A 16,654-nucleotide genomic window follows, 5' to 3' on the forward strand; every position below is an offset into this window, starting at 1 on the left:
AAATGTCTTTATTGTTGACCTCGTAGGTCTGAACATTCAATAATTTAGCAGCAAAAGGCTTTTTGAATTTGAAAATATTGCGTATTTTGTCAGTATAGATTATTTAATTAATTACAGAGCCTGCAATTAACTTGATTAAAAATTTAACATGAGTCCCACCACTAATTAATACTAAATGTAATTAATGCAGAACTGTCAGTGGAGCTTGCATTAGTTAACATGGGGATATTTGTTTCCACTGCTACCTCAGTCCGTGCAAATAAAGAAGCTGCTCTTTCTTCGCAATGTTAAATCTCTGCAGCCGAATGCCGATCAATCTTTGCGCTGAGATATAAGAAGCTCTGCATTGGAGCGTGCTGCTATTATGCAAAACCGATATGCTGTGTTTACCTGCACTAAATCAGATGGAAATTGCAGCAGGCTGCTACGCAGTGACTGCTAAAAACATGCCTCCACATATTGCAGGAGTTGGAGCTTACAGCGTTCTGCTATTTACAGTATATATCAGGTTCCTCGCTCTGAGTCATGTGAAACCTTGTAGTGCCAGCTGAGGAGAAAAATGATCATAAGAAATCCATCTTTTGAGCTCGTAATACTGGATCTCAGGATTTCAATCAGTGTGCAAAGACAGTTTTGTAAACAGACATCTCCTGTTAAAGAAAAATAAAAAGATCTTTTGTTTTTTGACTTCTAATCGTCCTGGTAGACACAGGCTGAAGCCAAAATACAAAAGACAAATTATCTAACAGTGTCATGGAAAATACAACCCTGACTCCTTAACATACATTTTCAGAATATTGGGTATACAGTATATCATCTTTACAGCATAGTTAAACACCAACATTTTGGAGTGGAGCTGTAAAACATAAGACTGGAGAAAAACAGCTCCAGCTCTGATCCAGACTCACCCGTCCTCCCAAAATCCTTTGGTTTGTAATGCATTTCAATGGTTTCTCATTAGCGCTCTCATTAGAAAACCTATACAGTACTAAAAAAGTTAGCTAAGCTAAGAAAATTATAATCAGAGTAGTTACTTTGGGCCAATTAAGTTTCACAGAAAATATTTCTTGGTTGTTTAGAAGCGAGTTTTACCATGAAAATCCACAGTACTGGCCGCAAGTCCAGAAATCCTTCTGATAAAATTACATTATGAACATATACATATGTTTTAATTCTTACCTGTGAAAGTTAAAACCAATAGATCCAGTTTGCCCTATAAATCGGTTGAATCAAGTTCACTCGTCATGAACTGGAGACCTCTGATGATCACTTCACCGCCACATTCAAAATGGCAGCGACGAAACGTACGAGTCAGCGTTCAATGAGGCGTCTCCGTATTCATGTTTGTGGTTTCAGTGATTTGACAGTGCAGTGAGAAAGAGAACCACAGCAGCTGAAAACGTAACAAATGTTGCATTTTGCTCCCCAATCAAACAGGGTTCATCGGAATATCAAGTGTGAAAACACCCTATAAAAATGAAGCCCAGAACATTTTAAACAGTATTTAGTCTCCATTATCCCCAAAATAAAGCCATTATTTTCTCTGACTCAGCAATAAAGCTGTTACTACTGGTGTGGTTTTATTTTAAAGCTGCAGGCTGTAAAACCCAAAGGAAGTGGATTTAAGGATGCATTGACTGTTCTTTGGCTCTGGGAGTGGAAGAGACGAGAATCCTTTCAGACATCAAAAGTGTCCAGCTTGTAATGCTAAAGTACTGATGTTTAGGAAAATGCATGCAGAATACATTCATCTCCTTATAAACTTACTTAATTTATGAAGGCTGTACTTAGGCCCAGCTTTGTTGCAGGTTGTACATCCAAAACCAAGACATTTAACTCAGGTTTTTTTGCAAATCCACGCACATCACAAGAGTATTTAACTTTTTATATTGCAGAAAGACTATTTCCAAGGGTATGTTAATATGTTAGCATCAGCTGTTTCCTGGGAGTTTTCTGCTCCTGCTTTGCAGCATTCACGCTAGCTGTCACATCAATCAGTGCTGCTGCAGCTCCAGCCTTATGAGGACACGCTGCCTGTTTTGACTCCACTTCAACTCACATCAGTGTAGACGACTTCACTGCTGACTCCAAACCTGCCTGAACGCAACATCTGGGACTCGAGGGCCGGCGGTTCCTGACAGCAGATCAGATTGTTTTGCTGTGGCTCTAAAACTTTTAATGACTGTCGTCCTGAAGCAAGAGCTCTAAAATGTGAGACTATGACCAAAGCTACAACATATTTGTTAATGGATATTTAATTATACAGGTGCGACTCTAAGCTACTAATCCAATTAATTGTGATTAATCAAATATTCAATCAATCAATCAATCAAATTTTATTTCTATAGCACATTTCAGCAGCAAGGCATTTCAAAGTGCTTTACATAATTAAAATAAAAACAGCATGTAACATTGAATATTGACATAATCATCCACTAATTCGTCATCAATTAATTTACTGGAGTATACAGACTTTAAAAAATTCTATTTGCTGAAATATATTCAGAGCAGTAATAAAGCCAAAACTGTACAAAAAATGTATGTCCATTTTAACCCAGAAATCTTATCTAAATGAATCAGTTAATTCAAAAAATAAACACCAGATCAGTCTGAAACTGCATTAATGCAGGGTCAGGCAGTAAGACCTTTTTCACATTGATGTTAGAAGGATTTTTAGCTGCAGATGGATCCTTTGCAAAAAAAAATAAAAATTGTTTATTTGATACAGACACAAAAAACATTTCAAAACCTCATCACTAATATCTGCATCACTGTTACATTATTGCATTTTAGGCAGTAAAATGTTTATTAAAAACGCAACTGAATTATTTCTTCATTTACATATTTGATGTATTTTTAACATTGCATAAAATAATCTTAAGTGGTTAAATGAAAAATCTCCAGGATGCGTCCATTTTGAATTTTCGTTTTTGCTGATTTTCAAATTTCCTGATGCATCTGTGAGAACTGATCTGCTCTATGCTTTAAATCAGAATGAAATTAAGTTGTGAAAATCTACCTTTTTTACATTAAGGACAATTTTTACAGGAATAACAAACAATATTACACCTAAAATGCTTACAAGAAGCTTTAGTACCAAAGAAATGTTGAGAGATGATGGAGAGAAACCGTTCCTGGCAAATTATTTCAGTATTTGCATGTGAATTTACAAGATACCTAAACTCTAAATGATTCTACATATTTAAATATTTTCTTTCAGCTTCAAAAGCAATTTCCAAGTCTGGTTTTTCAGAAATGATGATGATCTCACAGCTTTAAAGAACCAAAGTGTTTTTAATCTGACAAATAAACAGACAGATAAAAACCTGAAATGTAAATAAATCTCAGTGAAGCTGTTAAACAAAGTTGCCTTTTCAAACATTTCCAGGCCACATAACCTCAGGCAAGTCATTCCGGATCTATGAGCCGTGACTTTAAAGGCCTTCTTATCTGGGAGTCTGGAAAGAAATAATCAGATTGAAAAACCAATAAGTTCACACAGAGCAGACGCCAAGATGAATGAAATGCGGTTTGTTTGTTTCTCTTAAACCTCCGGAGACCGAGTGTGAAATCCGCTTTAAACAACATGGAGATGCTGGAAGACACAACGGTAGAGCTTTTCTTCACCCTGCCTGCTTCCTCCTTTACAGTCGTTCTAATTTTAATAAGAAATCAACTAAAATGTCATTTTAGCCAAACAACTGTAGTTTTGCATTTCAGTGTAGCTACTGTGTGAATGCACTAAAACATACATTTTTAATGTAAGTAAATGTTTCAACTTGCATGACGTAGCTTCAGATCTGAATTTTAAAATTAAAGATCATAAATAATAAAACATTAAATAACATGTTAGATAAACCAAAGCAATGAAAAGAAGCTTGGGTTGCTTTTTGCTAGGAGTTGTGAAGTTTTATGTTTACGTGAGTAAATCTAGTTGGGTTTGTGTCTGTCTGCACTGTTGTTGGGTTTTATCAAGTTTCCCTCCAGATTTTTCTTCTTTTTGTGCTGGAGTTTGTTCATTTGCAAATATAAGTTTGTTTATATATATTTACAAATATATTTTAAATTCATTGGGAGAAGGAATTATTAGCTGCTTTAAATAACAAATGTGTGCAAAACTGTTGATATTCTGCTGTTGAAAAATCACAACTTTGCAATTGCTGTGTTTTGTGTAAAAGGGCAGTATCATTTGAAATCGTCTTTTTGAGCACTACATCATGTTATAATGTTAATCTTTCATCAAAAACATACCTGAAGTGTTGCCTTGATTCTTTCATGCACGTCTGAGAAATCATTTAATCTTCTTGGCAACCTGTGCAAAGTCCGCTGTGCAAAACCTCTGTGTAGGCCTAACTCCGCCTTTGAGATGGAGCTCCGTCTCAGAACTGTAGTTTCCAAGGTTTTGAGCTCCTTCAGACTATCCAGCAGCAATTAGCAAAAACCTAGTAGAACTGCATATCTGCTCAGCTCATTATAGGAGCTACCTCTCAGTGCAACACTGGTAAAAATAGTGTTAAAGGGTTAATAGAGGTGTGCTGTTGCGATAACTTCCTGAAGGCACAGTTTCAGAAAGAGCAGGCGCTTTTAAAGTGATATAGGCCCAATTTCAAGGCATTAAATCAAGAAGTACATTTTTAAGGCATATTTATAACAACTGAAGGTAGCATAGTTACTTGATTGTATTATAAAGTGGCTCTATGTGCCTGGAAAAGACATAATTCTCTGATCACTTGTTTATTTTCTCTATTGTGTGGTTTTGACACCATCTGTAAAACCTTGGTGTGTTGTCACATCTGTAGCCACCAGACTTTTATATGTAATTTCCCTGTCAACAAATGGATTCAGCTGTTTAATATTAATGTGAAGTAAGCTTTTGTCACATAATGTGACGGTTTACAGAGAAACCTTTTGTTCTTTTATGTCTTTCTTCTTCCTGAAGCCTCCTTAGATGCTGTGATGACATTTTCACAAGGTTTCAGTTTACTAAAAATGTTTCAAAGTGTCCCAGGAGATGAATCCTGCGTTAGTTTTATGGCTCTTTTGTGAAATGAGCAGAAAGTCTCCGTAGAGCGGTGGGGCGGCGACTCCATTGTCTCATATCACCATCCAGACAAAATGTTTGACTCCAGCACTGACACCATTCACTTGTTAAGTGAAATTTGTGCTGCACTCAGTAGCCCTCAGGTCCACTTCCCTCATCTGCTCCCAAAATATAGGTCGAGTACAGCTGCTGTAGGACGACTTGTTTTCTCGGCTGTCGCCACTCATTACATCCCCATCATCCCCCTCTCTAGGGTCTGCAGCGTTGGGTCGGGAATGAGGCCCTTCCTCCAACGCAGGGGTGTCACACTCATTTTCATTTTGGACCACATCCACGCCTGTCGCAATAAATAAATTAATTGTGTAAATTAAAATGAGCTCAATAATTTTCATTTGCATGATTGTTTTTCTTATTTATCTCTCTTTTTTTCTATCAAAGACTGGATGATAAAAGTCTTCAGTCTGGTGCTTTGGACTCAACTAAGCTTTTTTTGAAGGACAATTTTGTTTACAGAGGCTTCATAATTCATTTTATTTGTTGTTTTGTTTCTTTATCTATTTATTGATAGTCAATTTGATATGTAGAATATTTTCACTGAACCTCTGATCCAGAACTGCACAGCATTCTGGGATATGTGGACAGAGGGAAAGACTTTAGCCGCTCAAACTCTCACGGCCAGCTTACCTCACTAGCTGGGTGGCTTCAACTAACTAACTCACTCTTTGGTTACCTAGCAACTCACTCTGGTTGCCTAGCAACAACCTGTTGAGTAAATTGGGCAGCAGCAGTTTCAGGTTTGTCCACATGTGCCTCATAACCGTTTAAAAATATAAACAATTCTGTGAAAACCGTAGTTAAAACAGGAACGGTTGTGCCATCAGCTTAGCAATATTTCAGATATTTCAAACAAAAAGCTGATCAATAAATATTAATATTAACAATTATTGATATAGTAGTCCAGCCCCACTATATATTAAGTGCGAAGAAATGTCGCTATGGCAAAAACACGGGAGGGACTGATTGATGTAATTTGAGACTATAAGAACTACTTTAACTTGATTGATAAAATAATATTTAAGTAAACAACTGTTATTTTGTTCTGTTTGTATGTTTTTCTAGAGTCTCGAGGGCCACATAAAAAGCTGGATTTGGCCCCCGGACCTCGGGTTTGACACACGTCTCTCTACTCGTAGGGCTGTAATGCGTTATGTGACAGAGAGCAGAGCGTGCCGTTTGTTCAGTCTAAAACCTTTTTAAAGCACATTTATCTCCCCTGAAGACTCGGGGAAATGATCCGACTGTCGAGGATGAGATTCAGAGATGACATCTTATTGAAAACGGATTGCCAGCATGCATTACTGTGCTCTGTCTGGATGGTGGAGATTTCCCGAAGGGGATCTGAGTTATTAGAGTCATTACCGTGACCTTTATTTGCCCCGCGGTCTCCACTGAACTTGGCGTGACTCGTCGGCTGTCACATCGTCTCTTCGAGGGACAAGACACACTTTGCAGTCAGACGGGTCAAGCCTGTTCAGAGTGATTACAGACCACGATCCACAGGAGGTGGAGGCACGCTGTGAGTGTGACAGGAAGCTGCCCTGCAAACATATTTATCAGACAGGCTGTGGCCTTTTATTCTCCCATCTGATGGACTAAAGTTCCAACCGCAGTTGTAGGGAAGAGACTTTATTTTTAGTTTTAGGGTAAACATATGAAAATGTTCAACTGCCAGAGCTTGGAAATAAATTCTGGAGCAGAATCTCGTTTAAATGAGAAAACTTTCTTTTAATGAGATTAAAACACTCACTATCGAGATTTGTGTCTCATTAAAACCAAAATATTTTTTAAACAAAGGTCGTAGTAAAACCACAACAACTCTTGGGATTTTTAGATGTCGTCTAGAAGAAGAAAGTTTTTTGTTGTAACAAAATCTAAAACTCATTTTGTTTTAACTAGTTTAGATTTGCATCTCATTATCATGACGAGCTTTACATTACAAAGCTTGTTTTAATGACGTGCAAAGCGTTAAATTTAACAAACAAATTTCTTGCTATCATGTTCAAAATAAATGCATAAATAAAATATAAATTCCTTAAATGTCTTTCTTTTCCTTCCCTCTTTCCTTCTATCTTACCTCATTTCTTGTCATATTTCTTTACTTTCTACTGAATGTCTTCCCTACGCCCTTGTTTATTCCCTTCCTTTCCTTTCTTTTGTCCTTCCTATCTTGTGTCCTTCATTCTTTCTTCTTTCATTCCTTCTTTGTGCCCTTCCTGCCTTTCCTTCTTTCTTTCCTTCAATACTATCTAATTTATTTTCAAATCTTACTTTATTGCATGTCTTCCCTCTGTCTTTTTTCACTTCTTTCCTTGCGTCCTTCCTTGGTTTTCTGCTGTTTCTAATTTTCCAGCCTACAGATGTAAAGTTTGCAGAAATGTCTGCTGGAAATTATTATATTTTCTACTCAGTTCTAAAGGGTAGTAAAGATCTGAGAACTTTACTACCCTAAAATCTCTAAAATCTTGATTTTAGAGATTCCTTTCCCTTCGTCCATCTTTACCTTACAGTATTTAGTTTAGCAGCCATCAACCTCTTCATCCTTTTCCTCTAACATCTGCGTGTGAAGCTCAAACGGTTTCTGTTTAAAGTAATTCCTCTGCTTGTTTGCTCCCTGCTGAGATCTTTGAGCGTTTCGCTGAAAGCAGGTCAGTCCAGGTCCGGAGGGAACCCGTCCGTTTTCATCTGCCAGCACACTTTCCGGTCCGGTTTATTATATCCGCTTTGACCCTCTGTGTTCACACCCGCTCATGTCATAAACGGGTCGCTCTAATTACCAGTTTCCAAGTCAACAAATTTATATAAAGGAGGTTTTTATCAAAGTTAACGCTCGGTTCCTCTGGTCCACCTACGGTTCTGTGGTTCCGGATGATTTCACCCAGACGGTTTATCATCTCACTGCCAAGCTCTGTAATCCCCAGAAATGCTAAACATGCTAATCTTTTCCACGTCTGCCTTCCAAACCACAAGACGTAAACAAATTATCATACATTTACTCACCTTCGGTTCTCTCAGCTAGATTAGTCATTTAGTCCGTAAAGTTCTGACTTGTGTACAAGAAAAGCTACTTTAGATCTTAGTGCAGCGAGCTGGGTGGTGTTTGAGGGAAAAACCTCATAGATGTGCGTGTTTGATTTATTTATTTAGGTTCACATGGATAATTAAAGCTTTGCTTAAAGAGCCAAATCATACTAGGAATAATTTTAATCAAGTTAACTGTAGGGTCTGTAATTAATTTATCACATTTTAATCAACAAAATAAGAAGGGTAGGGTGCTTGAAATCCTTGAATTTAAATTGGGCATTTTCAAGGTTCATTTCTTTATTAAGTCCTTGAAAGTGATTGATATTCAAACTGCACAGTTTGGTAATGAAGTTCAATCTATCGTTTGATTAAAAGCTTAAATTTGGAAACGTTATTTATTTGCAGTAGAAACCTGATATTTTCAGACACATTTTTGTCTTTCTGTCTGAAGTTAAATCATACTAAACTTGTCATTTTGGTTTAGTTTGACCACAACTATTTGCAAATGCTATAAAACTTAAAACATTACTCAGATTTTTTTGCAGCTTTCTTTCATGTATATGTCAATATGTATATGCTATATTATTTGCAGCACTTTGCAACATTTGATAAAAAAATGCTATACAAATAAAGTAAGATTACTACCTGCCTTTGTATATATAAATATTTTTCTTTAAACAAAGAATGTGTAAAGTAATGGATATAACAGAAAGGCAGCAGGATCAGATAAGTTTATACTTCTGCCTCCCTCATTTTTAACAATGCGTTTAGAATAGTTATCTAAATGCATATAATTTTATTTGAGCTGAGTGTAAATATGTCTGAAAAAGCTAAACTTGTCTTGCAGTTTGGTGGAGTCAGACTCACAGCTTTGCTTTTTTGTTGAAATCCTTTGATGCAAAGAGGATCTACATCCCTCATGTATTTGTTTAAGGCTTTCCCTCTTTCTTATTGTATTGACAAGGCCGTGAATAATTCAGCCCTGTTACATAACGGTGTGTGTGCGCGCTCAGAAATATGTTAGAAATGATGTTTGGATTTGTGTTTCTTACATTGGAGTAAATATAAGCGACTTAAAGTGACGAGGAAAGACAAGACGTTAACCGGTTTATGTAAAAGCCTCAAACGATGATTCGCTGCTTTTTCCCACGTTTTTTGAGGCCATAAACTGCCCACCACCTCACCAGTGCATACCAGGAAGGTTCTCTGTGATCTGGAAAATAATTCTCTACGCTGCGGTTTGTCGGTTTCTAGATTTCTCCTCCAGCTAGCGGTGAAGTCATACTTGATGGCTCCGCATGCATCAGTGATGTCTCCCATGTCTCCCTGTCGTTGCAGAGGCTCGTGGGCCGAGGCGCAGCCTGCAGACGGCGCAGAACCTCCTGCAGGAGGAGGTGGCACGTGCTGAAGAACACTCCGAGGTAAGAACAACGCAGCTCTGCCTTTTCTCTAAAATTCCTCCTGGAAATTCAAAACAGAGCATCACTGCTCTGGCAGCGGTGTTGCTGGGGGCTTTTATTTTGAAATAAATAAATAAATCTGCAGGCTGGCTCTAAGCAAGCCCACCCACTTCAATGCAATCTGTTGTATGAAGCCTCTAGGCATGCTATACATACACCCAGCCTACGTCAGCAGCAGCAGCCAGTGGACTGTTAACATCCTGTTTGCTCCCCTTAAGGCTTCGTTTAATGACAAACAATACGATGCTTCTCTAACTAAAACTAAATAAGCAACAGAGTTTAATCTGAACCAGATGGTGTGAATTCGGTGTCTGAAGCTGCTGTCAATAAAAAATGTTTTTGTGTTTTTAAACATATTCAGAGCAGATTTGGAGGAAAATTTCCGACTTTGTCTTTGTCTGTGTGACTGAAGAGAAAAATGAGAGCAAATTGGGTTTTATTTAGGGCCACAAGTAACAATTATTTTATTAATTGATTATTCTGATTTGAAAAAGGCATATTCTGCCCATTTTTCAGTCAACCACTTAAATCTTTTTATATAATATTAAAAATACACTAAAAATGCAAATAAATAAATTATTTCACATAAGAAAATAAACATTTTACTGCCTAAAATGCAACAACATGGCATTCCTTTAGTAAACCCCTGATCTAGGGATGCACTGACTTAAGAAAAGAAAAAGGCCAATATCGATATCCAATATTAATACTGTTGAGGCCAACAACCAATATTTCCTAATATTATTTATCTTTTGTACATTTCTATAGCCTTTTATATATAAAAGACTCTCTCTCCCTCCCCTTCTCTCTCTTAGTTTAAGTAGCACAAATTCATAGCAAATGTCATGCAAACAAGTCATTTCAATTCAATCACACATACATTCCAATTTATTTTTGTTTTTTTTACAGTTCACATACTTTCATACTTCGTTTTAAACCTTAGTATATGAAATATATATACACTATAAAAACTAAAAGCTTAAAGCAGTTGTACTGTTACAACCATATAATTTAGTAAATAATGAATGTATTTAACAAATTAAGAGATTTAATAAGTAATAAAAAAAGCTCAGCTAGATTTTGAGTTCAAGGTTTATTTTTTACCAGCTTGAGGTTAGCAACGTCACCGTTGCTAGGTGACAGGAGGGGCAGGAATAAATCTGAAGGCTGGACCTCGTTTCTGGTCCTTCAAAGAATGCGTCTGAATTTGGAGACACCTCTATCCACTCCCCAAAAGGGGAAAACAAGAGAACATGATCTTCATAAGCCATAAAGTAGCTAAAAGAAAAGAACTTTTCATCCATATTCATAGTCACAGTAATATTCATACCATTTAAACTAGCGGTTCTCAACATGGGCGGTACCGTCCCCAGGGGCCGTTCAGAGGACGGCAGGGGGGCGCTGGCGGACATTTTTACAAAAGGGGGGCGCTGGGATGCCTTTGGGGGGCGTTTGGTCGAAGGTAAACTTAACACCTTAAATCCACAACAATACCAGTTTAGACTTTGAACAACTTGGTAAAACTGTATTGTGTAACATTAAATCATGCTTGGCTGCAACTGTATCGATGGCAGCTCCTCTTCTATTCAGTGTTTGTAGCTTCATGGCTCCGCTCCGCTCCGCATCAGTTCAGCGTTACACCGGCTGATGACGCTGCTGTGATTCACTTTGTCTGGTATTTATGTAGGCTACATATGTTTTGGCAGTTCTGTGATCATGTCAAAGCAGCAATTTATATTAAAAAGTGCTTTATTTCCATTTGAAAGCTGCCCACTTCCATGGAAGGACAACAGAAAATCGCTCTTACAAACATGTAATTACTAAAATCACAATACCTTCACTTTGTATCCCTCTGACAGCAAAATGAACCCATTTAAATAAAGAAATCCCTCCATGGGTGATATCACAATAGAGAGCGTTCATTTTATAGCGTTAACACCGGTGCTGCAAGTGGTCCTACATGAAACGGGTTTGATGGAACAACGGTACCACAGCACTTTTAAATTTCAATATTCAGAATACCAAAATTGTTTCCGTTGTTTTAAAAGGTTTATGTCAGTCTGCCTTTTCCCCATCGATATGTTTCCCGACCGCCCTGCTCTTTAGGGAGTTTAAAAATAAAAAAAACCGCTGCGCAGATTACACAAAATTCTGAAAAAGAGAGGCGGGCAAAACGGAGCGACGAACTAGATGTGAATTATGGCATAAAAACAGAGAATCCGACGCTGAACAGTGAAAAATCAACACATGATGTGAAACACATGACGATTAGGAGGCGCAGCAGGTGATGAGTGAAAATTACTGGTGGTCAATAAACGATAAAATAAATCTAGCAACAGGAAAGAAACTAAAGTGGACATAGCAATAAACCGAGAGAGGATAATACTAATTAAATGAAACTAAATGGAAATTAATGAAGAACAAAATGCAAGAATAAACTAAGAAACTAAAGTAAATATGGAGGAATAAACTGGTATGGCAAGACCTTTCGAGCAATAATTAATACAGAGGACTGGATGGCAAGAATAAACAGACACTATTTCCAGATAAAAGGCAAAATAATATTGTTGAAGTGCCATGGGTAGGGGCGCAACTACACATTATTCAGGTGGATGCGAAAACATAAATCGGCACCCCCCATGAAGTAGCGTAGAAACATACGCTCGCCTCCCTCCCCAACCCCCCTTCTCCAGACGCCGATACGTTTAGGGCAAAACTCGCTACATTTACCCCGTTATGTGCGCGAGGTGAAGGAGCGTAAGGCACGCTGAAGTGTACGGGAAAACATAATCGGTGCGCCGATTCAAAACATCTACAATAATGATAGTAACATTAATAATAAAATAATTGTCAGTGCAAAGTAGCCTACAAATTTTTTGATGGGGGGCGGTGAGGTACCTGGATAAAGGCTAGGGGGGCGCTGGCCCAAAAAAGGTTGAGAAACACGGATTTAAACCTTAAAAATTTAGTTTATTTGTCACAGCATCAATATTGCAGAGCAGGGAATGAAAATCAGTCAGTATTTGTTGATTCGGTTTCCCTTTGTGTCAGACAATAAGCCGAGCTGCTTTGAAGCTAAAGTCAAAAATAGAAATCTGCTGCTTCATGATTAAAACATCTGAAGACCTGAGAGCAAGAGAAGCCTGATCCTCAGAACTCACTGGTGTGTTTCTGAAATAGTTTTACCAGGCGACATTGATGCTTTCACAGGTGTCTAAAAAACACAAACAGCTGGGAGTTAAAGCTGCCAAAGGGCTGCCTGCAGGCCTCCCGTCACTGATCCACGCTGATTCTCCTTCATGCATGCACCGACACGACCAGGGTGAGCTCACAACACAAGCAGCTGTAGAGTCAGACCTGTTGTCTCCAAGTCTGTGCAGTAAATGATTCAAACTGTAAACCCCAGATTACTGTGGTTTTAAATGAAGTTTGGATCGATAACTGAAAGGCTTCTGCACATTGTCACAGTTAGTCACAGAGTCATGACTTTGGAGTTCAGCTGGAGATGAAGCATCAATAAGTAACAGGTTATCATATATGTGCTAAACGTTCTCAATGTAAACAGCATAATAGATCGACAAAATAAAAATGTTGATACTTCAGGCACAAAATGTCTTCGATTTAATCTCAGTGATTAGAATTGGGGGTAAAAAATCATAATGAATCAATTATTTAAATGTCAACTAATTTAGTTATCGTTATTGATTAATTAATCGGAGTTTACTGACTCAAAAAAGGTCAGTTGTTGAAAGAATAACATATTAGTAATTAAGCCAAAATTTCTCAAAACAAAAAGCGTTTTGCACTTAAAATTATAACATTTATTTGTCTATAAATATGGTCTATCCCAAACTCCTCAAGTGGCAGTTTCAGATTCATCTGGTTCAAATTCTGTAAAAATAAATCTTTATTAAGCACCTTTGCTATCTAATTATTAACCTGATTTAATACAACTCCAGTCCATTTAGCTAGAAAGTCTAATTCATTTAGGGAGATGTGAGTGCGTAGCCAAACTCTGGAACACCTACAAACTTCGGTCTCGACTAGGTTGAAATGAACTCTGGTGCGGTTCGGATGCATATTTGAACGCTAAGCGGATTGAAGATTGCTCCAAAAGCAAGGCATTCTGGGTAAATACAACCAAAGCAAACACACTAGTCTAGTGCTATTTGGGTGAAATGGCTTATAGTCTTTTACTAAAGACAAAAGAAAAATTGTACAGTGGCTAAAATCTGATACCACTCCATTTTTATTCACATCTGGTTTTGTGTTATTTCCTTCAGCGCCCCCACAGGTGAGGAGGGGAACAGGTTTCTCAAAGGTTTTGGTTTGTTCAATAGTACAGTATGAAAAAGAACCACAGCAGCTGAAAATGTAACAAATGTTGCAATTTTGGTCCCCAGTCAAACTGAGTGTACTGGACTATCGGGTGTGAATGGCTCTTGAAAACATAACACCTTGTTTTGGTGTTTTGCTCTTAAATTGAGATCTGGGTGGATAGGATGTGAATAACATCTGATAATAAGAACATTATTAATTTTAAGTTATTAAAAAAAACCTCAAAATGAATGGTTTTATTTTGAACAATTTCTGGTTTTAGAGCAGAAGTCAAGTCCCTCAGCCTCAAATCAAACCTAAACAAAGTAGCTTATGACTCACATGTGTAATTTGTTCCTTTTTAATTAAAGAACCAAATGCAAGTATGTTGGCGTTACTGAAATGCCCACAATCCTTTGTCTACCTGCCGGCCACCATGTTGCTTATTTACAGAAGAAAGCTGCCGCTGCTGTTGCAGGCACGCATTGATCCACAGAGGCTGCCGCCCCCACCTCACATGGCTGCGATCAATAGTTTCATGACTGACTGAACGAACGAGCCGCTCACTGATTGATTAAGCAGCAGCAGCAGCATTCAGAGAGCCTCATCATGGACATATCAGTAAATATCCGACACAAGGCGGCTGCTTTAATTCCCATTTTCTATCTTATTAATCACAAGTTTTAAGAAGAGATGGTTTATGATTATTGCATGGACAGATGAAAGGCTCTCTCCTCTGTGTTTAATCAGAGCTTCAGAGTTAGTGTGCCTGAATCAATACAATCAGGCCTCTCCGCTGTCTCACTATCGGCTTGAATCTAAATCGTCTCAGATTAAGACCTTAGAGGGCAAAAAGATTTAAGTTTTCATGGTTGACGGGAATCCTTACAGCCTTTCAGAGTCATTTTATGGTGAAGAAGATCTGGGGCTTTGTGAAATTGGGTCCAGACCGTTAAGGTTTCGGGCCAAAAAAACCCTTCTGTTGCCCTGGGTCTCAGGTACCAACATGAACAAACAAATCTGATTGAGGAGTCGAGAACTTGATGCATTCTTCCGTCATCCTATAAATCAAATCTGTCAGCCTGTAGGTCGTCTGACAGTTGTTTTTTTTTAAATGAGGTGAAGTGAGGAAACACAGCTGAAAGGTTTGGGGGGGGGTTAACTGTTCCTGTGAAATATTTTGTTAAATCTTGTTTCCTGTCAGACTCACACAAACACAAAAACACACATGAAAACAGGTTATACACTAATCAAGACCAAATTCATCTCAGTGTGTTGTAGATGTTGTGGTCGTCTAAACCATAAATGGTGAAATAGTGGAAAAAAAGATGTTTCACTTTACAACTGCAAACTGTTTCACTGGAACTTTGTGTAATAGACATAAAATTAAGTCCATCGATTTTGCCATTTTGGATTTTTTTATTTCTACTGCTTCTAAAAACAGCCCAAGTGCTTAATAAAACACTTACCTGTTTCTTGGCAGTAAGTTAATGATTTTTGGTGTCTGGAAAATGAGTTGTTTTAAAAACTTCCAATATAAGCGACATTCAACAGGCATTGTGCCTTTAGCTAGCAACCCCAATAGATCCTGCAGCATGTTTGGTCAGATGGTTTATCTGCTATATGCACTGTACAATGGCTGCGGGAAAAGACAAGTGTTCTGTTTTTGACTTATCATCCAGAAACCACTTGCTGAATTCTTGTTGGTTGTGCAGGAGACTCTACTAATGCTTTTCAAAAATGTATGGTTGTATAAGTTTGCATTTGTTTGCAGCCATTTTCACCTGTGAGCGTGAACGGTATGTTGTGGGGGGGCATGTCCACAAGCAGCTTATTTGAATTTAAAGTGACAGAGGCCCTAAAACAGCTCATTCTGAAAGGAGTTCAAAATGGGCAGAACTGAGCAGACTAAAATCTCATTATCCAAAATTGATTTTGTGCAAAAAATGTAATAAACATGTTTTGTACAGCCCATAGAGCAATCCTAATCTGCGCAATAAAGTGTAATGGGTCACCTTTAAAGATGTTTGTCTGACTCCGGGTTGAGTAAATAAACTAATAAACAATGGCGTGTGTTTTTTTGTTGTTGTTGTTTTTTTTAATGAAGCATAACAGTTCAACCTTCAAGGCATCTTCGCAAAATCATTTTTGATTTTCTGCTCAGATAGTTTCACCTGAAATAAAACCCAGACGATGATTAAATTCTCCATGCTTTCTACTGGGTCAGAACTCAACATCTGCCTCCTGTATTTACATCTGGTTCTCCTGCTCTGAACTCATCTGTTCAGAGCAGAGTCTGGCTTGGTCTGTTACTACAAACCAAACCAGACAAAACCTTCTGGCTTGGTTTGTAGTGACAGGTTCTGGTTTGCTTTGTTTTTTTCTGCATGGAAAAAACCAAACCACCAATAAAATTTACAAGTTAACAAACTCGACTGATTCGGACCAAAGTAAATGAGCTGCAGGTGTACAAAAGCTCTTAACTCCTGGTTTTGGCGCCAGAGTTCAGGAATATTTCACAGGTTTTTCTGGAATCTGGACTAAATGTGATTATCTGCTGTTCAAAGCCTAAAACACTTCAATCAAGCCACAACAGTGTTTGATATCTTTAATTTTATGATTGGTATTTTAACTATTGATGTGAGCAACAATCATGAGAAAGACTTTTAAAACTTTAATCTATTTCATTCCTTTTCATCTGTGAAGAGAAATAAAATCCTAAACCTTTTCTAAATAGGAACTGAAATGTTCTTCT

General features: G+C 37.8%; 1 protein-coding gene across 1 annotated transcript in view; it reads left to right on the plus strand.

Moving 5' to 3' along the window:
* Positions 1–16,654, plus strand: part of vps37d (VPS37D subunit of ESCRT-I) — a 47,356-nt gene that overhangs the window by 26,539 nt on the left and 4,163 nt on the right. Inside the window, exon 3 of the mRNA XM_008428538.2 lies at positions 9,461–9,543. Within this exon, the coding sequence (XP_008426760.1) occupies positions 9,461–9,543 (83 nt within the window). The remainder of the gene's footprint in view (positions 1–9,460; positions 9,544–16,654) is intronic.

This window comes from Poecilia reticulata, linkage group LG14 (genome assembly GCF_000633615.1).
Source record: "Poecilia reticulata strain Guanapo linkage group LG14, Guppy_female_1.0+MT, whole genome shotgun sequence".
In the NCBI taxonomy this organism is placed as follows: Eukaryota; Metazoa; Chordata; class Actinopteri; order Cyprinodontiformes; family Poeciliidae; genus Poecilia; species Poecilia reticulata.